This window comes from Panthera uncia, chromosome F1 (assembly GCF_023721935.1).
Source record: "Panthera uncia isolate 11264 chromosome F1, Puncia_PCG_1.0, whole genome shotgun sequence".
NCBI lineage: Eukaryota > Metazoa > Chordata > Mammalia > Carnivora > Felidae > Panthera > Panthera uncia.
The window spans coordinates 31476648-31501909 of record NC_064813.1 but is presented as its reverse complement, the minus strand read 5'-3'; the positions used below and the strand labels follow the sequence as shown (position 1 = coordinate 31501909).

The 25262-nt window shown below is 48.9% G+C and overlaps 1 protein-coding gene across 1 annotated transcript in view; it reads right to left on the bottom strand.

Annotated features, from left to right (window-relative positions):
- Nucleotides 1-342: 342 nt before the first annotated feature.
- KCNH1 (potassium voltage-gated channel subfamily H member 1) overlaps nucleotides 343-25262 on the bottom strand; it is a 331323-nt gene continuing 306403 nt past the window's right edge. The window contains exon 8 of the mRNA XM_049635049.1: nucleotides 343-3394. Coding sequence (XP_049491006.1) covers nucleotides 2540-3394 — 855 coding nt within the window. The 3' untranslated portion in view covers nucleotides 343-2539. The remainder of the gene's footprint in view (nucleotides 3395-25262) is intronic.

Genomic DNA, 25262 nt, shown 5'->3' with positions numbered 1-25262 from the left:
CTGTGGGGATTTGTCACCACAGGCACACATGTGGGCCCTGCGGCCCTGAGATGAGCACATTCCCACCGCGGATCCAGGCTTTTCTGGTCATTAGCCCGATTCATGTCCTAGGAGTCAGTCCAGGAGTACATTCATGAAGCTTTATTTTCCCCCCAAAACAGGTCTGGCTTCCAAGCCTGGCGTATTAGCATCTTTGCCCCTCAGACCCAGATGGGGAGTCATTTCTTAATAAACACCTGTCCCCTCAGGCAGAGCTAGTGGGGAAGGAAAGGGCCCCTCTCCAGTGGCCTGCAGGGTGCTGGACAGGAGCCTGTCACCAAGCCCACAGAGAGCTGGGCACATGCTTCTGAAGCTGGATGATAGAGTCATCCAGGGCCCTTGCCCTGACTTAAAAGTAGTGGGTACTAAACTTTAGAAGCAGGCTAATGAGCACATTTAAGGAACAGCAAACTAGAACATTCTGGGGGCAGATGGGATTCCAGATATTTTATAGTCTCTGGACTAGTTGGCAGCTTCTCAAAGAGACTGAAAGTCTCAGTGCTTTATCTAGAGTCACAAACAGTTAAGACTTGGCCTTGGGAAGTTACACTTCCTCCTATTTGTATGCTGCCGTCTGAGGCTAAATCTAATAATGCTGCAGCCTCAGGAAGCCAGCGGCCACCCGGTAAGCCTCCCATGAGAAGCTGCATAAGTGTACGGGGACCCCTGGGGAAGGGCCCTTCCCTTGACCCCCTGGACTCTGTTCCCCAGGGCCATCTGCACCAATGCTGGCAGCCGGGAGAGGACAGCCCCATTTTGCCCAGACAACTGAGGGCCACGTCCTGGGATCTGCCATGGCCACCGAACAGGACCAAAGGGCCGAGGGGAGAGATGGGCCCAGACGGGAGGCCTTCAGAAATTCTATCTTTGGTAGGGCAAGTGCCAGCCTGGCAGGTCCCCTTCGGTACTGAGGGGATTAACACCGGTTCTGGATTTGTACAGCTAAGCTACACCAAGCACTAAGGGTGAGGGTGCTGCAGTGTGACACATGCAGTGTGACACATGCTGGCTGGGTCCCTGCTGTCACCAATAGTCCAGGTCCTAATTCTACTCTCTCCAAGCTAGTTCTTAGAGCTGAACTTCCAACCCTGCTTGTCAACTGTTAGGGCAGGGCATAACCCCTGAGCTAGCTCCACTCTGCCTGGGAGGGCCCTCTTTCCTTTCTCCGATGCCATTGAAAGGAGCACGTGAATAATCTGACCCCAGGTGACTAGGAGGCCATGGGGTGTCCCCAAGCATCATGGCATAGGGACCTGGATGACCCACAGGTGGCTCTGTGACTGTCCCTCTGAGCTCAGACCTTCTCTGGGCCCACAGCTCCATGGCCGTCTCTGTCCATCACCTCACACAGCTTGAGAACCTGCCACCTCATTCTCCTTCTGTTCCTGAAGCAAGTACAACCGTGACCCTGACGTCTTCATGGTTTTTCTTGAAATCCTACTGACCTTTAGTAAAAGAAAGGTTAATCTTAAAATAAGGCCAGGCATGGCTCCCAAGTGTCCTATAACGACCCCATGCAATGGACATAATGCAAACTGCTGAAGGGCCATCAATCCCGGTGAGAATCATAATATAAACAGAGGACTTGCTACAATCATTTTTCTGAGGTTGTATGTGTGTGTCTGTGTGTCTGCTTTGCTAGTAAAGCAACTCTGGGCTCATCACCCTTCCTGCCGGTGCCCCACACCCTGAGAAATGCCACAGGAACACTTGGGAAGAGGCCGAGAAGGAAAAGAAGCAAAGGGGCCCATGCAATGAGGCCAGTGGCATGGAGCAGGGCCAGAGGTTCATCTGAGGCCTCTCCTGTGACAGCAGGCTGCCGACCACAGCCCAGAGATTCTCTGCCTCCTGAAGGGCCCCGTGCAGCTCTTACACTTGGGAAAGGAGAGCCGAGGAGGCGCCCAGAGCACCACCCTGCTTTCCGGCCTTAAAGACAGAAAGTCACAAGGCCCTAACCTCTCTGGCCCTCAAACTCCCCTTGTCCCGAGCTTGTTACAAATGATGACTGTGGGAAAATATAAGGTGACAACAGACATGGGCTGTACAAGGACAGGGAATGCTGGGAAATCCCTGTGCCCACCGCAGTCTTTGGGGTCTTGGTGAAGGAGCCCAGTCTGGTATATACATGAGGGGTTCTCCAGTGCTTTCCCACCAATCCCCAAATAGCTGCTCTTCTTTTCTGGTGGGTTGTCATCTTTTACAAATATCGTGGCAGTAAAAAAATTAAAAATGAAGGAAAATACCCTCAGCATGCCCCCTCTTCCAAAATTGTGCAGACAGCTGGAAAACAGCTGTCATCTAGCAGGGTGGTAACACAAGCCTCTTCCCGTATCTGTGCCCAGATAGAGAAAGAGCGCGCTTGCCTAAGCGACTGGTCCCACTTTGATTTTCTGTCAGGAAAGCCTACTTTGGAAGTTGTTGGTCATGTAGGTGTGTGTGGTGGGGATGGTGTCCAGGGAAGGGCGGTGGGTTTTGGTCTTTGACTCTTTTTTTAGACCACTCAGCTTGCTCCGAAAATGTCTCTCTCTGATTCTGGGGACTGGGGCCTCGATATTTCAAACAGCTCCTGGGGAGACTGAGAGGATCTTCTGGAAGTTAATATCCTGAGTATCTCAGAGAGCTGTTTCTCAAGATTTGTCATTTTGGTGTTCAAGGCCTTGATGTCCTCCTTCAACTCGTGCTTCACCTCCAGGACCGTGGCCTGCAGCGTCTGCTCGGGGATGGGGTAGAAAGAATGCTTGACCTCCGCCAGGATGGGGCTCCGGTCCTGAGGGCTCCTGGCCTCACCGACGTTGTCCAGACGCAGATCGCTCTTGGTGATGCCGCTGTCACAAGAGTCTGTCTTCTTGAGGGTGGCCTCTCCGGACGCCTTGGTCCTGTCGGGGAGCGTCTCCATGGACTCGGCCTTGGCCACCTGGCTCCAGTCCTCACCCTTGCCGCAGGCATCCTTGAAGCGGGCCCAGCCTTTGCGCCTGGCGCAGTCGCCGCCGGCTGCCCTGGAGCCCAGGCACTCAGCGCCGGGCGCGTGCAGCCGGCCATGGTCCGACACCGCCGCTGCGGAGGCCGCCTGGAAGGCCACGGGCGTGGCGGGGCTCTCACGCACGGTGACCACACTGGCCTTCACCAGGCTGTGGTTGGCCGCGTGCTCGGGGATGGCACCGCCCTTCTCCACATCCTGGTCGTCCGGGTCGCGGCCGCCTCTCTCCGCGGCCAGCCGGGCCTCCTTCTGCTGTCGGAACCTCTGGAAGAGTCTCCGGACAGGGTGGTCCGGGGGCAAGATCAGGGGGGCCTCATTCTTGCGTTTCATGCGCTCTTCCTCCTCCCGCTTCACGTCGCTGATCTTCCGGAACACGATCTGGAGTGAGACAGAAGGACAGCAAAGCTCAGCCCATCGGCCGTCAGGCTGTCAGCGCCCCGCCAAGGGCTGCGGCTCCCAGAGGGCTCGCATCCCTCCAGCGCCATCCCGGGCTTTGCTCAGGGAACTTCCCACACCTGCCTTTTCCAGGACACTCATTCCCAGCTTGCCCACAGCAAGGAAGGGACTCCTGTTGTCATCCTCTTCAAGAGGAACAAACCTCAGTCCATCCCCACACGCCACGAGGCTGGAGGTGCCAGATGGCCTCCTTCCAGGAGACTGTTCCAGTGCCTGAGTTGGGCCCCTGCCTGCAGTCCAGGGTCACCTGGTGAGCTTTACAGAAATCATTTCGTCTCAGACCTGCTGTATTAGAACCTCCCAACAGGAAGCCCTTGAATCTGTAACAAGCTTTCCAGGTGACTCTTCTGCATGGAAGTTTGAGCACTCCTGGTCTACACCACATTGCAGGGTAAGAAAGTTCAGACAAATCCCCAGGCAGGGCCACAGCTAAGACTGCCATTGCCACCTGCAGATCTGGTGAAATGAAATTCAGCTCGCCGTGAAAGCAAAAGCAAGTCTCACACAGAAGCCCTCCCCACCCTCAGGCTGCTCACGGGGGAAGAGCCCACGGCCTTGCACACGAGCTTGTCCTAATACCAACAGCCATTTGGATGGTTCGTAAGGCACTTTAACGTCACTTCATGTATTCCTTACAGCAGCACTGTAAAGTCACTGGGACACATTCCCATTTTAGAGAAGAGGAAAACCAAGGTTTCAGGGTAGCTAAATGTCACATAAAATAGAAGTTTGCTATAAGGGACTTGTACCCAAGTCATCAAACCCCAGACCCATGAAACGTCCAACAGGTACTTACTGATGATGACAGTGCTTCATGCAAAGGATGGACAGTCAGCAAACTGTCCATGAATCTGGTTCTGAGTAGAGCAAGAGCCATAAGTTACAGGGCTTTCCCCGGTGCTGACCTCTGATTATAGGCAAGCTGTGTAATTTCTGGCTTACATTGAGTGTGGCGGATGCGCTCAGGGACACGTTTGACCCATCCCACATCTCAACTTGTGGGAAGCCACCTGCAATAGGTTGTCTATTTTATATAAATCACCGGTCCGAGGACCAGTCCTGAGATCACCGAGAAGCAGAGGAGAGGCCTGTGTAAGGGAGCAGCAGCTTTTCCATCACCACAACCTGGAAACCCCTGCGCCCTGTGCGGGCAGCCTCGGACCAACCCAGAACCTGCCCCAAGGACCTGCCACAGGACTTGCAGGTCTTGGAGAGGCACACATGGTAGCATGCCAGGACCACAGGCTTTGAGGTCAGAAAGAAATCTCAGCCCTGCCACCTAGCTGTGTGACCTCAGGCAGGCATCTTACCTTCAGAGTCTATTTCCTCCTTGAAGAGTGGGGAAAATCCCCACTATTGTGACTTGGTGTAAAGCCAACACAAGATTACTTATGTGAAAGCACAGGCCCACTGTCGATGCTTAACATGAACCCTCCTTCCCCCACTATCTCAAGGCCTCTGCCTTTTTAACCTCCAGGTGCAGATGGTTTATAACTCACCCTTTCCTCCAGGAAGCCCCCCTGGCCAGAGCTCTCTGATGGGACCACTCATTAGGTTCTCAGGTCTGACCAACGAGATTGATTTTACAGCGCCCATAAATACAGAGGAGTCCAACACACTGAGTTGCTAGATGCAATCAACAAATCGTTGGCTCACACCTGTCACCTGATTTCTCCATCAAAGCTCCTGATGCTGGATGACTCTACACTTGGGTCACTAACAGGTGGGTGGGATGCGGCCGCTCCTCTTGCCACCTGGTTAAGTCTTTACATTCCTTGGGTCATAGTGCATGACTTTCTGACCTGTGCTGGACAGTATTTCTCACAGCCCTGCCCTGCCCAGTGGTGATTTAACAACCCCGCCTCCCCTGGTTCCCTTCAGCCATATCCCATCTACTTCTATAGTCTAGCCTGCAGATCCAAGCTGTGGGACTCAGGAAAACAACCTGAAGAGAAAGCCAATGAAAGGCATCACGGGGATGGAGGGATGATAAATAGAAGGAACAGGACCTTCCCTGCTCCTCCCGCTCTGAGGTACCAGACTTCCACCTCCCTCCCCACTTCTGCCCCCTGTGCTCTGTTCTGGGAATGACCCCTGCTCTCCACTGGGCATCCAAATCCCCCTAACACCAAGACCCAGCTCAAATAGCACCTCTTCCAGAAAGGCTTCCCTGATTCCATGGAGGTCTAAGTTACCTCTGGCTTCCCAACACCAACCACCTTTTCTGTGCTCCAACTTCTCTTCTGCCTTAACTACTCTCTGGCCTGTGTCCACCTGCGGTGGCCCTGCCATCCGTTTCCTCCCCCAGGCACATCCCTTCTTACAGAGGGGAGGAGGGAAGATGGGAAGAAGGAAGGAAGGTGGGAAGAGAGGGGGGAGTGAGAAAAAAGGGAGGAAGAGAGAAAGGATGAGTGAGAACGCACATGTACTCAAGAGTTGGTGGCCTGAGCTGACTGCTCGTTTCCTGCCTTTTGTCCTGCAGGACGCCTGGTTTTTAATGGTATCATCCTGTTTTTACTTGAGGTGGAGTAGGGCTCTGTTCCTTGTAAGCAGCCATTCCCAATCATGATACCAGTTGTTGACGCCTATAACTCTGAAATCTCCCTGAGGTCCTAGAACAGTATTTGGCATGTCACATTGTATCTTCTATTAAAAAAAAATTATCTACCCTAAGAAAACAGGGATTGTCTGTTTTGTCCATTATTTCCAGCACTTAGAAAATGCCTGGTATCTGGAGGGCCCTCAATAAATAATTTGTGGCATAAATAAATGAATAAAAGACACACATGAGCTAATGAATCAATGGGAGAATGTCCTCTGCCTGGAAAAGATGAACGACAGATGTCGTAGTCAATGGTATAAAGGAAGGGGCTGGCTTGGAACACACATGGTCCTCTGAGCAACTCTCTCAACATCAAAGGTTAAGGTAGCTCTTGAACGTGAAGTGAGATATTCTAAGACTAAAGAAAAGGAAGCACTTCTTCAAATATTGAGGGGGCAACACAAAGCTGATCCCAAGAGGCTGTACAGTGAAGTACACCAGTAGGCTGACAAAGGCTGTAATATGCACCTGTGGTGGACGTTTGTGAGGGGCAGCGTATCCTCTGCTCTTCAACCAGATGCCCCGTGCACCCTGGACTAAGGGCTCGGGGCCGGCCTGACCCAGGCAACGTCTCTAGATGTTGTAGCCACATGGGTGGGGGCAACTCAGCCCTCCTGGGCTGGGGCTCTCCGTGGAAGGAGACAGGGACTTCTGGCTCTGTGCTGACTCTTCTGAAGCCTCTTGGCTTATCCCAAAGGGTCACCCTAGTGCTGCTGTCACTGGCGGCAGCCCCACCTGAACAGCACTGGCCCATCCGATGGACAGATGAACCAGGAAAGAGCTTCCTGCCCTGCAAAAATGCCCGAACCCTCCTTTGAGGATCAATGAGTAAAACCAGCAACCCCCTTGGGGACACGGGGGTGATGTGGTCTGACAGCTGTGCTGACCTGGGGTCTGGGGTTCCGCTTACTAATGTCACCCACGTTTTTGGAGAAGTTGGTCTGGGAAGATTCACCTCAGAGGCAGCCATGTCCATGCATTTGGCCAAGTATTTCATATCTGAGTGGGCAGGGGTGGCCCCGTGACTCACAATGATGAGGTCTGTGCTGCCAGCACCAGGCACTCTAGGAATGAGAGGCGAGACCCCAAGACCCCGAACCCAGGGTGCTGTCTGCTCTGACCAGGCAATGAACAGAGGCCTGAGGATAAGTCTATCCAGCTTTTCTAAAGTGTTCCATGATGTTTTAACAGGGATCTTGAGGGGGAATAAATCTCAAGATAAAATAAACTTGAGCCACACCACAATGGTAAATTGGCTGCTTTACTGCAGGACTTCTCAGAGTCTTACCATGTTAATGTGTCTTTGATGAATGTCTAAGAGGAGACTACTGCATATGGCATTTCTTGAACGCTTTCCCCTAGACTCCCTGTTTTGAAAGAGTAGTGTTCCCTAGAAACCCCTCTGGAAAACACTGAAATCCACCCCCATGTGGGGGATGGGGTGCCCTTTGTATTTGTGCATCACCTTGGTGGATGAGAAGGCCATTTCCTATGCTGTGTTCCAGTCAGATGCTGCCTCCTATCTCTAACCCTGCTGCTGAGCCAGAGTGTGGGGTTCTGGCTTTCCATCGCCCCCTAGTGGACGGACAAAGCTGCATGATTAACTCTCCTGCCTCCCACCCCTCGGTTACTCTATATGCTCCGTCCTTACTGAGTAATCTCAGGTTCTGAAAAAGCCCTGTTCACCTACTTGAAGCTCCATTCAATCTCATCTCCTGCCCCATCCATTCAACCTGACTCCTATGTGAGCTTCAGGATTTAGCTTAGGTGTCATGTACTCCCAACGAGCTTCTCTCCCCACCCCGGATCAAAGACCCTGCTGGTAGCAAACATGGGGCAGCCACACAGACCTCCATCAAAGATCACTGCAACCCTTGTGAAAAGAAACACTTTGCTTATTTGTCTTTTCCTTTGGGGGAAGCTCTCTCAAGGCAGGCACAATGCTTTATTCAGTTTTTTATTTTTCATCTTTGGTGTCATGCCTAATATATATAGTGCTTAATCAGTGGTCAGTGACTCACTGAATATGTCAGTGAATAAATTACAGCCATTTCCCTGTTTGTGAGCCCATGCTAGGGTGAAAGAAATGATGTGTATGCCACCCCTCAACACACACACACACACACACACACACACACACACATCTGTGTCTGATATTCATGGTCCCATGGAGAGCGAGAGATTACAAGTGGACTTCTCTATGCACAACTGATATGCTTCTGAACTATATGTTCACACAGAGTGAACAGATGGGCCCTGATTTATATTTCGATGTTATGATGGTGCTAAAGGATATACATTCATTAGAAACGGTACTTGGAAGGGAGGAGCCAAGATGGCGGAACAGCATGGAAGTTTTTTGTGTGTCTCACATCCATGAAATACAGCCAGACCAACACTAAACCATCCTGCACACCTAAAAATCTGATTGGAGGATTAACACAACAATCTGCACAACCTGAACCACAGAACTCAGCAGGTACGTGGTGTGGAGAGGGGAACTTGGGGAGTGAGAAGCTGCAGTGGGCAGGGAGCAGCTTTTGCGGGGAGAGAGAGGACAGAGACCGCAGGGGGGGGGGTCGAATACAGGAAAAGCACCCCTCCCCAAAAGCAGCTGGAGAGAAAGTGGAAAATTGGAAACAGCTGCAGGGACTAAACTAAAAAGGGAGAAAGGAGAAAGAAGAGGGTTTAAATTCCATTAAAACTGTAAACAAGGGGAGCGCAGAGTCTGCAACTCTGCAGCTCAATACCGGGCGGTGCTCTGGTGGAAAGGGCAAATCCCCAGGAGTAGAGTGGGGTCCAGGAGGTTTTTGGGCCACACGGGGAAAAGCGGTTCCATGGCTGGAAGGACATTTGGTAGAAACTGTTGAGGCCCCCTGGTCCCAGCAGACCCCAGAGAATGCCCACATTTGGTGGTGCTGGAACAAGGTCGTTAAGGGTGAAGCCTGGTGCCAGATGTGTGTTGTGAGAATCCCTGAAACGCTGCTGCTACACTATCTCGCGAACTTTTTCTGGGGCGGGCTGGCACCTGGCCACAGTCTGGCAGCCCCAGAGTCCAGCAAGGGTTCCTGGGTGCAGCTGACATTTGGCCATTGCTCAGTGAGGGGTGGAACGGGTCAAAGCCACAGTACTTCAGACGCAAGGGGCCAGGGCAAAGAGCCGCATCTGAGATAAAACTGAGGAAAGAGGTTCTGCCTGGGGCTTGGTCATGGCCAGTGAAAAAGCAGGGAGTTGAAGAAAGCTGAAGATGGAGGACGGGTGCACGATTGCAGATTGGGGAGAACAGAGTTCTGATACTAGAGACTAGGTAGCTGGGTGACGCCATTTTCACCCCCCTTGTGCATGTGAATACGCACCTACGAGTGGCACAACAGTCTACCCCAGTAGGCTAGCAGCGCCATGGAGAATGGAGCCATTACACTGAGCCTCACCCAACTGGGCCAATCTCGCTCTTCAAGAACACAAGTCTTACCGCCTGCTTAGTTTATGGACTATAAAGCGCTTCATAGTCTGACTTCTAGGGGAAAACGAAGTAATTTCCGTCCTATTTCAATCTGTTAGGTCAATCTATTCAATTTTCTTTTTCTTTTTTCTCTCATTTCTTTTTCTTGAATGCAGAAAGAGAAAAACTTCATTTTTATTTTCAATTTCCATTAAAATATTTTTCTTTACTTTTACTATATTTTTTGTTTTTATGTAATTTTTTTTTCAAATTCCATTTTACTTCCATCATTTTATTTTAGTCTACTACAGTGTATTCACTTTTTCAAATTTTCAAACTATTTCCTTTTTTTTTCCCTCTTTTTTCTTTTTCATTTCTTTTTTCTTGGATACAGAAAGAGAAAAAAATTCATTTTTAATTTTAATTTTGATTAAAAACATTTTTCTTTTTTTTCTATTAAATTGTTTACTCTTGTATAAATTTTTCAAATTCTATTTTACTCCCATCATCTCTTTTTAGTCTACTTCAGTGTATTCATTTTTTTCAAATTCTCAAACAATTTCCTTTCCCCCCCCATCCCTCTTTTTTTCTCTAATCTGTCAAACCACTTTCAATACCTAGACCAAAACACACCTAGGACCTAGCATCATTTATTGGATTTATGTGTCTGTGTGTGTGTTTTAGTTTTAATATTTTTAGTTTTAATTTTATTAATTTTAATTTTTCTGCCTCATCAATTCCTTTTCTCCCTTCAAAATGACAAAATGAAAGAATTCATCCCAAAAGAAAGAGCATGAACAAACAACAGCCAGGGATTTAGCCAACACAGATACAAGCAAGATGTCTGAACCAGAATTTAGAATCACAATAATAAGAATACTAGCTGGACTCAAAAACAGACTAGAATCCCTTTCTGTGGAGATAAAAGAAGTAAAAACTAGTCAGGATGAAATTAAAAAATGCTATAACTGAGCTGCAATCATGGATGGATGCCACAGTGGCAAGGATGGATGAGGCAGAACAGAGAATCAGCGATATAGAGGACAAACTTACAGAGAAAAATGAAGCAGAAAAAAAGAGGGAGATTAAGGAAAAAGAGCATGATTTAAGAATTAGAGAAATCAGTGACTCATTAAAAAGGAACAACATCAGAATCATAGGGGTCCCAGAAGAGGAAGAGAGAGAAATAGGGGTAGAAGGGTTATGTGAGCAAACCATAGCAGAAAACTTTCCTAACTTGGGGAAAGACACAGACATCAAAATCCAGGAAGCACAGAGGACCCCCATTAGATTCAACAAAAACTGACCATCAAGAAGGCATATCATAGTCAAGTTCACAAAATACTCAGGCAAGGAGAGAATCATGAAAGCAGCAAGGGAAAAAAGTCCCTAACCTACAAGGGAAGACAGATCAGGTTTGCACAACCTATCCACAGAAACGCGGGAGGCCAGAAAGGAGTAGCAGGATATATTCAATGTGCTGAATCAGAAAAATATGCACCCAAGAATTCTTTATCCAGCAAGGCTGTCATTCAGAATGGAAGGAGAGATAAAAAATTTCCCAAACAAAAATTAAAGGAGTTTGTGACCACTAAACCAACCGTGCAAGAAATGTTAAGGGAGACTCTCTGAGGGAAGAAAAGACGAAAAAATATCTATATATCTATATCTATATCTATATCTTGATATAGATATAGATATAGATAGATAGATATAGAGATAGATAGATAGATAGATAGATAGATAGATACCAAAAGCAACAAAGATTAGAAAGGATGAGAGAACACCACCAAAAACTCCCAACTCTACAAGTATCATAATGGCAATAAATTCGTATCTTTCAGTACTCGCTCTAAATGTCAATGGATTCAATGCTCCAATCAAAAGACATAGGGTAATAGAATGGATAAGAAAACAAGATCCATCTATATGCTATTTACAAGAGGCCCACTTTAGACTTAAAGAAACCTTCAGATTGAAAATAAGGGGATGGAGAACCATCTATCATGCTAATGGTCAACAAAAGAAAGCTGGAGTAGCCATACTTATATCAGACAATCTAGACTTTAAAATAAAGACTGTATCAATAGATGCAGAAGGGCATTATATCATAATCAAGGGGTCTATCCACCAAGAAGACCTAACAATTGTAAGCATTTATGCGCCAAATGTGGCAGCACCCAAATATACAAATCAATCACAAACATAAAGAAACTTATCGATAGTAATACCATAATAAGGAGACTTCAACACCCCACTCACAGCAATGGACAGATCATCTAATCAAAAAATCAACAAGGTAACAATGGCTTTGAATGACACACTGGGCCAGATGGACTTAACAGATATATTCAGAACATTTCATCCTAAAGCACAATATACATTCTTCTCCAGTGCACATGGAACGTTCTCCAGAATAGCCCATATACTGGGACATAAATCGGCTCTCAGCAAGTACAAAAAGATTGAGATTGTACTGTGCATATTTTCAGACCACAACGCTATGAAACTCGAAGTCAACCACAAGAAAAAATTTGGAAAGGTAACAAATACTTGGAGACTGAAGAGCATCCTACTAAGGAATGAATGGGCTAACCAAGAAGTTAAAGAGGAAATTAAAAAGTATATGGAAGCTAATGAAAATGATAACACCACAACTCAAAACCTCTGGGACACAGCAAAGGCGGTCATAAGAGGAAAGTATATAGCAATCCGGCCTTCCTAAAGAAGGAAGAAAGATCTCAGACACAACCTAACCTTATGCCTTAAAAAGCTGAAAAAAAAAACCCAGCAAATAAAACCCAAAACCTGCGGAAGATAGGAAATAATAAAGAAGAGAGCAGAAATTAATGCTATCAAAACCAAAAAAAAAAACCAGTAGAACAGATCAATGAAACCAGAAGCTGGTTCTTTGAAAGAATTAACAAAATTGATAAACCACTAGCCAGTTTAATCAAAAATAAAAAGGAAAGTACCCAAATATATAAAATCAAGAATGAAACAGGAGAGATCACAATCAACACAGCAGAAATAAAAACAATAATAAGAGAATATTATGAGCAATTATATGCCAATAAAATGGGCAATCTGGAAGAAATGGACAAATTCCTAGAAACACATACACTACAAAAACTGAAACAGGAAGAAATAGAAAATTTGAACAGACCCATAACCAGTAAGGAACACAAACTAGTAATCAAAAATCTCCCAAAAAACAATGGCTTTCTAGGGGAATTCTACCAAACATTTAAGGAAGAGTTAACACCTATTCTCTTGAAACTGTTCCAAAAAAATAGAAATGGAAGGAAAACTTCCAAAGTCTTTCTATGAAGCCAGCATTACCTTGATTCCAAAACCAGACCACTACTAAAAAAAGACCCCACTAAAAAGGAGAACTATAGACCAATTTCCCTGATGAACATGGATGCAAAAATCCTCAACAAGATATTAGCCACTGGATCCAACAATACATTAAAACAATTATTCACCACGACCAAGTGGGATTTATACCTGGGATGCAGGGCTGGTTCAATAAACGCAAAACAACTAACGTGATTCATCACATCAATAAAAGAAAGGACAAGAACCATATGATCCTCTCAATAGATGCAGAGAAAGCATTTGACAAAATATAGCATCCTTTCTTGATAAAAACCCTCAAGAAAATAGGGATAGCAGGAGCATACCTCGAGATCATAAAAGCCACATATGAACAACCCAATGCTAATATCATCCTCAATGGGGAAAAACTGACAGCTTTCCCCCTAAGGTCAGGGGCAAGACAGGGATGTCCACTCTCACCACTGTTATTCAACATAGTATTGGAAGTCTTAGCCTCTGCAATCAGACAACACAAAGAAATAAAAGGCATCCAAATTGGCCAGGAGGAGGTCAAACTTTCACTCTTCGCAGATGACATAGAACTCTACAAGGAAAACCCAAAAGATTCTACCAAAAAACTGCTAGAATTGATTCATGAATTTAGCAAAGTTGCAGTATATAAAATCAACACACAGAAATCGGTTGCATTCTTATACACCAACAATGAAGTGACAGAAAGAGAAATCAAGGAATCGATCCCATTTACAGTTGCACACACACAAAAAAACATAAAATACCTAGGAATAAATCTAACCATAAGGTGAAATATCTATACACTGAAAACTATAGAAAGCTTATGAAAGAAATTGAAGAAGACACAAAAAAATGGAGAAAGGTCCCATGCTCCTGTATAGGTAGAACAAATACTGTTAAAATGTCGATACTACCCAAAGCAATCTACATATTCAATGCTATCCCTATCAAAATAACACCAGCATTCTTCACAGAGCTAGAACAAATAATCCTGAAATGTGTATGGAACCAGAAAAGACCCCGAATAGCCAAAGCAATCTTGAAAAAGAAAACCAAGGCAGGAGGCATCACAATCCCAGACTTCAAGCTGTACTCCAAAGCTGTAATCATCAAGACAGTATGGTACTGGCCCAAGAACAGACACTCAGATCAATGGAACAGAATAGAGAACCCAGAAATGGACCCACAAACGTATGGCCAACTAATCTTTGACAAAGCAGGAAAGGATATCCAATGGAATAAAGACGGTCTCTTTAGCAAGTGGTGCTGGGAAAACTGGACAGCGACATGCAGAAGAATGAACCTGGACCACTTTCTTACACCATACACAAAAAGAAACTCAAAATGGAATGAAGACCTCAATGTAAGACAGGAAGCCATCAAAATCCTAGAGGAGAAAGCAGGCAAAAACCTCCTTGATCTTGGCCGCAGCAACTTCTTAACACATCTCTAAAGGCAAGGGAAACAAATGCAAAAATGAACTACTGGCACCTCATCAAAATAAAAAGCTTCTGCACAGCAAAGGAAACAATCAACAAAACTAAAGGGCAACTGACAGAATGGGAGAAGATATTTGCAAATGACATATCAGATAAAGGGTTGGTATCCAAAATCTATAAAGAACTTATCAAACTCAACACCCAAAAAACAAATAATCCAGTGAAGACATGGGCAAAAGACATGAATAGACACTTCTCCAAAGAAGACATCCAGATGGCCAACCGACACATGAAAAAATGCTCAACTTCACTCATCATCAGGGAAATACAAATCAAAACCACACTCAGATATCACCTTACATCTGTCAGAATGGCCAACATTAACTCAGGCAACAACAGATGTTGGCGAGGATGCGGAGAAAGAAGATCTCTTTTACACTGTTGGTGGCAATGCAAGCTGGTGCAGCTACTCTGGAAAACAGTATGGAGGTTCCTCAAAAAACTAAAAATAGAACTACGCTATGACCCAGCAATTGCACTACTAGGCATTTATCCAAGGGTACAGGTGTGCTGTTTCGAAGGGACACATGCACCCCCATGTTTATAGCAGTATTATCAACAATAGCCCAAGTATGGAAAGAGCCCAAATGTCCATTAATGAATGGATGGATAAAGAAGATGTGGTGTGTGTGAGTGTGTGTGTGTGTGTGTGTGTGTGTGTGTGTGTGTGTATATATATATATATATATATATATATATATATATATATATATATAATGGAGTATCACTCAGCAATCAAAAAAAATGAAATCTGGCCATTTGCAGCTACGTGGATGGGACTGGAGGGTATTATGCTAAGTGAAATTAGTCAGAGAAAGACAAAAATCATATGACTTCACTCATATGAGGCCTTTAAGAAACAAAACAGATGAATATAAGGGAAGGGAAACAAAAATAATATAAAAACAGGGAGGGGGACAAAACAGAAGAGACTCTTAAATATGGAGAACAAACTGAGGGTTACTGGAGGGGTTTTGGGAGGGGGGATGGGCTAAATGGGTAAGAGGCAGTAAGGAATCTACTCCTCAAATCATTGTTGTACTATATGCTAATTTGGATGTAAATTTAAAAAAAATTAAAAAAAAAACGGTACTTGGAATTCTGCATCTGGATCTTTTCTGGGGCTAGCACTATTCAGTACAATGCTCTCTCCTGATGCCAGGCAGTGGCAGTGAGCTGTGGCTCCCTATCAGCTACGTGATCACAGGAGCAGATAACTGACACACTATGACCATTCTGTACCCACACAACCAGGCTATTTTTCCCTCTTGGTACAGTATTCCATAAATTACATGAGATGTTCAACACTTCGTTATGAAACAGGTTTTGTGCTAGATGGAGGTCACACAGCTAGGTAAAAACAACTTCAGGGGCGAGCTGGTGCTCGTGCCTTGCTGTCACCTTTCTTCACATGGTGACTGGTAGACGGGGCCAGGCAACAGGGGCCAGTCTGGAGACATGGTTACTGGGACTCTACTCGCCCACCAGAAATGCCAGGACCCTGGGGACAGGCTGGCATGGGTCCAGTCACCAATGACAGGATAAGTCTGGATCCTTCCTGGCCAGCCAGAGTCCTGTTGGCTCACAGGGGCATATATTTTCCTTTGCCTGACGTGTTGGGCAAGGGTGGCCCCCCAGAATGCTGAGCGGCTCCTGACTTACTGCTGTAGGGGAGACAAAGGTTGCCCCGGGGCAGGATGGCCACTGTGCCTCACACATCCATCTCTGCATCCTGCTGGGGGCTCACCAAGCAACAGCCTTGGGCCTGGGAGGCCTTTCATAAGCAGTTGTTGAGCTGAACTGAATTGACATCCGGTCATCAAGCTGTAGGGCTTTCTGAGCCGCTATCTCAGATGTGCCTGAAAAAGCAATCCCCCTGGAATCGGAGGTGAGTCAGGGCCACCGACCTTCTTCTGGGCTTCATTCAAGGAGGGTCCAGCCCCTTTCAAGCCCAAGCCTTTTCCAAGCCCCAGACCAGGCCCAGGGGAGCAGTAGTCCCCTCAGGGCCACTGAGCAAGAGCGAGAGGGTCCTAGCCGCACAAGTAGGGGAAAGACAGAATGGGGAGGGGAATGGACCACGTGGAGCCCTGATGGCACAGAGGATGAGGGGAGGACACCTGAGTGGAAGCCCAGTTACTTGAAAGAGCTCAGATTGGAAGTAAGAATATACACATAATGTCAATTCTCAGTGGTTTACATAAATGAACAAAGACTAAGCATGAATCATAGAAAACTACAGATAAACCAAAAGGAATTTAGTTTGGTTTCTATTAGATTCAGACACAGCCCCCAATCCCAAACATGTATAAACCGGAGGGGTCCCAACCCGGCCACTGACCAGCTGCTGTGGACCTTGGCTAAGTCAGGTCCTTACTTACAGACTTACTTGGGTAAGTCTGGTCCTGGACCAGATCAACATCGCAAATCTGGTTGTGCTTCAAACCTCTGGGAGAGGCTGTAACTGCTGAGTGAGGATTTCCCGCAGCACAGCCAGAAACCAGCATTTGCAACAAGAACCCAGGTGATTCTGACGCAGGCCGCCCGACCCAGATCTGTTGACTGGGGTCTCAGAACCCTTGGGCTGATGACTAGTGAGGTCACAGGCACGCTGCCATCCTCCGTCTGTGCACGCGTGCTCACACGGGAGTGCGGCCACACAGCACCCCCAGTCCCCGCCCTGCACTTCTCTGCCAGAGCCCACACTTCCAGCCAGGCTCGGCCCTCCTGTGTGCTGCCTGGGATTGAGGAGGGGCAGAGGGGTGACCCTAGGGAGACCCGAGGAGCCCCTGGTCCCCGAAGGGTGACTGAAAGGGGTCTGATAGGCCCTGCTATCACTTTTGGCTCCTCCTTCCTTTGATCTGACAAAAAGTGGTTTGCTGTCTGGAATGGAGGGCACAGAGCCGGGCGACTGCAAGCAGGGCACGCAGCAAGGTATACACACATTGCTGCTCCATGACAAGGGGAGGCAGGCCTCTTCTCCCAGAGCAGGGGCCCATGCTGGCATGGACCCAAGCCACTTTGATCCCACCCTGAGGTCCCTCCAGGCCCTGGTGACATGACCTTCCTCATCATTTCCTCTCCCACCAGCCCCCTCCATCAGTAGCCCTGCCTGGTTTTACGGCAGAGCATGAAACATGAAGGTTAACAAATCGGGCCATTTACAAACTGAAAACATGGAAAAACAAAGTGGAGATGGACTGATTTGATAAGGCGGTGGGTTGGGTTTCACTTTTTGAAAAGGCCAGTTCTTAACCCCCTCAGAATGGCTCATTATGGAATCAAGTGCTGCATTTTCTCTCCACAGCAGCATGAACATGTGGACTGCCCAGAACAGGGAGGCCCTGAGCTTCAGGGAGGGGTCGAGGCTTCCAGAAGGACGAGAGCCAGTCATCCCTCACTGAGCTAAGCCCATGTGCTGCCAGCACCTGTGGCTAGAGAGAATGAAGCCTGGCTCTGCCCTCCCAGGGGTGCCGGCTTGTTGGGAGACAGACTGGCAAACACAGCTTCAACAGAAGGCGCGGAGGCCAGGGTGGTGGGGAGGGTGGGCACTGGCGGGGCAGTCAGGGCGGAGTGATGGGCTGAGCACCAGCTCCAGAAATCAGACAGACTTGGGGTCGTGTTCCCTGTGCCTTGGCTTCCTCACCTGTGCAAGCAGATGACATGACTGGCTTCGCAGGGCTCTCGTGAGGGGGAAGTTGGACAGTAGCAGCAAAACCCTTAAAAAGAGCGTTTGACATTTAATGGTTGCTGAGTTAAGTGTATTATCATTCTTGGTGGGGGCGACCCTTGAGAGGATTCTGGAAGGATGAGCTGGAAGTAGTCAGGTGTCAAAGGTGAAGAATTCAGGGGGACGCCTGGGTGGCTCAGTCGGTTAAGCGTCCGACTCTTGGTTTCGGCTCAGGTCATGATCATGTCTGTGCAGGCGCACAGCCTGCCTGGGATTCTCTCTTTTCCTCCCTGTCTGCCCCTCCTGCCCCCCTCCCTCAAAAATAAATTTAAAAAAAAAAAGGGTAAAGAATTTGAGTGAAGGTTTCAGACAGGGGACAGCACATGCAATGGCAAAAGGGAGAAACGCCACCAATGGAGAAAGACGTGTTTGTGGCCGCAGTGCCGGTGGAAGCGTGGACGCCGATGGAGAATGTCTGGCATGCCAGACGTGTGGTATCTCGTGCCATTCTTACGGCGACCCTGGCGGCTGGGCACAGTCATTATCCCCACTTTCCAAATTAGAAACTGAGCCTTGAAAGGTCAATGACTACCTAAGGGCATACAAATGGTGGAGGTAAGACTCAAAGCCCGACCAAATGGACCTCCTTCCTCTCGCATCAGAGATACCAAGGGGTTAAGACCGGTGAACCAGGGTTCAGCCTCCAATACACCCTCAATAATGCCTCCCTCCTGTCTGGGACACTCTAATCGTGATTTGTGAAATTGTGTTAACATAATGTGGTCTCATTCTTCCACATGACAACTTAAAAAAGTAGAAGGTGACCTGGAATCTGCAGACATCAAACCCACCAAATACTTCTCTGAGCAGATGCCCACTCCCCATGCCCCTTCAGCCATATTATCCCACACAATCCTGCTCACACTGTCTCCTTGTTTCTTTCCATCCTGGACACAGAGTGAATACTCTCTTTGCTTTCTGACCCGAGGCAAAGGGCAATGGGAAATAGGAGAAAGGGTCTGCCCTGAGACCGCAGCAAGGGGAGCCCATGAGAGAAGGGACAACTCAGGGTAGGCACTGAAGGGTCAACATTTTACTACCACCATCTTGCATCTGAGTCTCTTTCCAGTGCTTCTCCTCACTTCCTCATCTGAGCCCTCAAGCCCAACAGTGGCTAATGCCAACCAGCCATTCAACAAAGCACCAGATTTGGGGCTAATTGCTTTGACCACATCAGTGACTCCTCACAGCCTCCCAAGGTGGACACAGAAGTCATTCACCCAGGTAAATCTACACCCGATGTCCTCTGGATTCATGTCTCTCCACTGTGTACTTCCCACCACCCGGAGGGGACAATAATGAAAGAGAGATTCATCCATCCCCAGTGTCTTCTGGTTGGCTGCATTCTCTTCATTTTTTCTGGATTAAAGACTCTGGGACAAAGCATATATTTGCATAATTGTTATCCTACTCTTAGAAAGAGGTGTTTTCTACCAAAATGGACAAACAACTGTGAATCCTGACAACTTGCACATTCCTAGAAAGCTGCCTCTGACATCACTGTCATCTTTCGTGATCCGTGGCACACTGTCTGTGGCATGTGACTGGGTTGCTGGGACACTCACCGCTTCAGCCGGCAAGCTGCACTGTCCCATGCACTAGGCTCTAGAGCAAACAGCTCTTAGATTCATGCAATCATCTAGTTGTGTAAAATAATGGTTGTAAGAATTTCACTATTTAGATTATTCTAGGGTTTGACCATCTCAATAAACAATTTTCTACTGTGTGGTTAACACCCCCATTTTAGGATGCTGAATCTCAACACCATCGAGTCCAGGAGTCCAGGGGGGCCCCACTGCTCACTGGGTGCAGCTGTTCTACCGTCAAGGAGGCTTGTCAGTTCTGCCCTCCGTGAGGTGTCCACAGCGTCTCAGTCACATCTAAACTACAGACGTATCATCAGAATTGTCTGCACAGTGAAGTGTCTCACACCAGGGTGGGCAGAGGCAGGACACGGTCTGGGACAATGTCAGAGTGAGGGCCAGTTCTGTCTGATGAGCCCCCAGATACCTGTGCCCCCTCAGGAGCTGCCAGCACAGCACCCTGAACGAAGCATGTGGGCTCGTCTGGAGAGCTGGCCCCAGCTCTATGCGTACACACAGAGCCCCTCACCAGCCACACCCACTCTCTTTTGCTCTGTGTTTCCCTCCTGGGCACCAGGCATCACAGTCCCCCTCCCCAGTCCGGAGTCCCATCCTGGGCAGAGGCCTTGAGGCACTGGATCTGAAGACAAAAATAGCTCTTCCTGGCCCTCTGGTATTTATGTCTGTGCTGCCTGAGCCCTCTGCCTGCAGGAGGAACACTGGTGGGGAGCACAGCCATGCCAGGTCCCCTCCTCCTGTTAGGAAGAAACTCAGCTATGGGTTTGCAGCTGTAGGCCCCAGATCCCAGAGCTGGAAAGGGGCCCAGTTCTCTGACACCAGACAAACCACGTGAATCAACCCTGGAGTTGGGCAGTGCCCCTGCCTGTCAGGAGAGCAAGCCGAGCTTCCCCACGCTCAGGACTTCCTTCGTGATACCTAACCTGAATTCCTCGCTATGGCCCTAAGCCTCATGCTCTGTCATAAGGAGAGAGGACACTCTCTACAAAACCTCATTCCATGAGGAGACAGCTCTGATCAGCCATTCACAAAGTCTTTATGCAGTGTCTACTGAATACGGGCAGACAGATAATACGCATGAGGTGGTTGGTCCACATGTAAAGAAAACAAAAGAGCCTTCCCCTTGGGAAGTGACAGTCCATTGCCTTTCCTCTCCTATGAGTCCATGAGGTGGTTTAGACCCCGTGTGCCTCTATCATATTCTCACAATCCCTACCAAGCTGAGGCTGGACTGGCTGCCACTGCCCCCTTCCTCAGCCATGGACTGGGGCACGGGCTGGGCCACTACCACTCTGCCCCTGGGAGAGGCCAACCACTGGTTCCTGAGCTGAGGCCCCGGCCCTGCCTCCGACGGCTCAAACCCTGTGCTCCCCTTACCTGGTCTCGCCACAGCAGCCACTCAGAGGTGCCCGCAGACTCGCTGCTCTGCACGAAGAACTTTCCCACTGGGAGCAGGGTGGGGGAGGGGCACAGCTCCCAGTTTGCAGAGGTGAGGGTGACTTGGAATGGCCACTGGCCACGCACTTGGGTTCTTGGTATTCAGCTGCTATTTCTATCCCCTGGGGCGTCGACCTCTCCTAACCCCTGCCCCCCCATAGCACCTGACGTGTTCACACTGTGCTCAGCATTTGTTTTCGGTGCCTAAGATTGTTGGTGTGCCTACCTGTCTTCCAGTGTGCTTTGATCGTCTCCCCACTCCCACTATCCCCACACCACCAGCTACAATACCAGCGTCCTTGCTGAGGCAGGCTCTGTCTTGCTCACTGTTGTGGCCCCGGAGCTACAACAATGCCTGGCATCCTACAGATATTCCATGACTATTTGGTGATTGACTGTCTGACTTGGGCAGATCAATGAACTTCTCTGGTCTTTGGTTTTGTCTTTATCACTTGGCAATAATACCCTTTACTAGATCTCTTGGGGAACACAATGAGGCTAAAAGGAGACAGCACACTCCAGGGTGCGTGTGCGTGTGTGTGTATGTGTGTTGTGTGTGTGTGTGCGCATGCTGTAGGCCTCAGTTATTTACTTAATGATAATCGGCATCAAATCCACCCTCCATACTCTGTCTGGAGATGCTGGAGCTGGGAGCTGGCCACCCACGTTTCCCAGGCTCCCTGGGCAGCTGGCTTCTAGTTAGGTTCTGCCCATGGCAGGGGCCCTGGCAGGACTGCAAGGCAGGGGGAGGAGGGAAGAAGCCTCCTCCCTGCTCGCAGCTCCTGTACTTCCTGTGCGATCAGCAGTGGTCAGTTGAGCCCCACCCCCCAGAGGCCCCTTGTGGCGTTCCCCAAGCAAGCTCTGCTTGCTCCCCGGGGCACCAGCAGTAGCCCCCCTGTGCACGTGCTGGTCAGAGCACACCTCCGTGGCGCTCCTCACCCCCTGCGCACCCCCAAATCAGGTCCCAGCTCCAGAGCTGAGACAAGGGGGTGTCTCAGATGTCTTGGCACCAGGGACTCTCCTTGGAGGTGTGGACACTAGCAGCACAGAGTGCCCCTCGAGGAAACCGGAGGCCTCCTCCAGCCTCCTTGGATATGATAATGCCTCTCTCTGTGTTCCCATCTGTGGGAGAGCTGCTGCAGCTTCTAGTTCTTTTTGTTTTTAATTATTTTTAATGTTTGTTTAATTTTGAGAGAGAGAGACAGAGTGTGAGCAGGGGAGGGGGGCAGAGAGAGAGGGAGACGCAGAACCTGAAGCAGGCTCCAGGCTCTGAGCTGTCAGCACAGAGTCTGAGGAGGGGCTCGAACCCACGAACCGTAAGATCATGACCCGAGCCAAAGTCTGGCGCTCAAACAACAGCCACCCAGGCGTCCCTGCTGCTTCTAGTTCTTAGTCTCTGGGCGTCCTTAACATCTTTTCCCTTTTTCAGCCTTTAACACCAATTCCCTGATTTAAATCTTCTCTTAACAATTAGTGTGGTTGTAATTTCTGTTTTCCCAACTGGATCCTCAGTGCAGCAGGGAGAAGAGCCAAGGGGGAAAAAGTTTAAGTTGAAACGGAGCAGTGCATGGGAAGGAGAGGACTGAGTTCCCACCTGGTGTTCATAGTCTGTTTTATTCACCACAGACTGCCTGTGGGGGCTGGCTGGGGACCCTGGCTAATGTCACCTTTGCCAGTGTCACTAGCACCTTGGCTCCTCTCTCTGGAGCCTGTAAGGGCTCGTCAAGGCCTTGATTTTCTTTTGGTTCTCTTCGCTACAAGGACTGGGGGTCCCCTTCTTTCCTCCTCTCTGCTCAGTCTATTCCCATCATTCAGAGGATCTGTTGTTCCTAAAGCTTCCAGAAAACAGTAGGCACAAGGTCTGTGCAGGGGAGGAGGACACAGATTTTCACCCAAATCTGTCTTAGAAACACCCAGTCTTTGGATGAATCACCCCCTGCCCAGCTGTGGCCTGTGTGACTCACACCATCGCCTGAGCCAGTTCCAGTGCTAAGCATTTACATGCCTTATCTAACTCTCAACTGCAGGCCCATGAGGTTGGAACTATCATTACCCCTCGTTCAAAGATGAAGGACTCTGGCTCAGAGGGGTTAGGTCCTTCGTTGTTTACTCAATTAGTCTACAGAACTGTGACCAGAGCCCAAGCTGGCTGATATTCAAGCTCTGTCACCAGGGCTGGGATCTCTGCAGATTCCAGAGCAAAGGAGCCTTGGGAAGGGCTCAGAAAGCTGCCCTGGGGAGGTCTCCAGGGCTCTGGAGAGAGCTGAGCACCTGGGGCTAACAGGACTTTGCTGGTGACTGAACACAGGGAACGTGGGCAAGACACCTACTTGCGCTTGCTTATCCCGGGATGAGCACTGAAACCCTTGAGGGTTAATGAGATAATGGTAAAGTATGACCAATGTCAGTTACCCACACCCAGTGCTGCCTCCCTACCGGGTGGGACCAGGCTCCAAGCCTGAGGGCTGAGAAGGCAATTCAGCCCTCAGGAGTATGCACCCACCCACGTCTGTTGCAACCCCAGAAGGCCCTTTTACCAAGTGCAGACACGGGATGTGTGTTTTCAATCCCAGACGACTCCTCACTCCTACAGAGCAAGTGCAATAACTTGTCTCCCCAGCTGCACACTCACATAAAGCTCCAGCCTGACCGAGCAGACTGCACACTCGTGCCGCTGCCACTCACCCACATGGAGGGAGGGACTGTGCCCTCCTCCTAGCCTGCGGATCTATGCTGGACCTGGCCGTGCAATCTCCCAAAGGCCAAGCACCCTCTTCTTGTCCCATCAGCCATGCCCCCACACCAGGTGGGGTCAACCACATCGGTGCCTCTGGGAGAGGCAATTTCCTGCCAGGACGCAGCCAGTGCAACATTTAAGGGCTTTGTGCTGCCTATCAAGTGGCTACACCACTTCCACCCCCTTCTCTCTGTGACTTTTTTCACACGAGACCATCGTAAGCACATGGCACTCAGAGAGACAGCTTACGGATTGTATCTCCTTATTTCCATATACAGATGGCAGAAATTGCTCCCGAATCCAATACAACAAAGGAAAGCTGAGCTGTCGGGCTGCAGAATCTGGCCTTCAGTTTCTCAGCATTTCTATGACGAAGCTTTCACTCCAGGAACAACTTTTGGCATTTGAGTTGCCCCAGAAGCTGAACATTTGGACCATCTTTCCTTCCATCCCATGCCTATGCTCGCCCATGGACTTGAAGCAGGGACGCTGCAGGATCCCTGGCTTTCTCGGGGACACAGGGCAGAGGTGGCAAAAGTGTAACAAAACCGGTCCCACTGGTCTGTTCTGATCCCCCCCCCAAGGCTATGGAGATCCCCAGGGGCAAGAAAGGGGCAATGGGATCCAGTGGAAGCAGGAGAAATTGTCATGAGGATGCCTGCTCTGTTCCAGGGGAACCGGGCTTCTGAGAGGGACAGAGTCCCTAAAAGGGGAACAGACAGAACAAAACAGGACAAGATGGACAGAAGGCAGAAGAGAGAGAAGCAGCCCTTGCAGAAGGGCCTCACAGGGAGGGTGAAATAAGAAACAGGAAGAGAAAGGGCAGACAAGACGTGGCAGAGAAGTGAGCACTCAAGTATCAAAACCACGGAAGGGAGCAAGCCAGGGCTGCACCCACAGAGGGGGCCCAGAATCATTTGAAAATGACAGTGGCCGCCAGGCGCTGTGCTCTCCCTGTCCGTCAGGTGCTGTCCTAAACACTTTGCACACATTATTTCAGTGAATCCCAACAACCCCACGGGGTGGCCACTCTTGTAATCCCGTTACACAGATGAGCAGGCTGAGGTCGAGAGAGGGTACACAGTGAGAGAGGGGCCGAGCTCAGCCTTGTCTGAAACTGGAGCCTGTGGGCTATGGCACCTGCCTGCCATCCAGCCTGCAGACCCTTCGAGGCCCTTCCTCCTCCTGGATTCTCACCAGGGAGAAGAAAACAGGGACTTGAAAGTGGGAGTCACTTTCCTTTCCCCATTCTCACCTCCCAGCCTATGTAACAGACACATGGAAGGTAAGCTTGAGTCTCCAGGCCAGATGTCTGCCTGCACGCTCTGTCTCTATGCTGTGGACCTTCTCCTCTCCAAAGCTGGTCTCTCTGTGTCATTCTTGTACCTGGT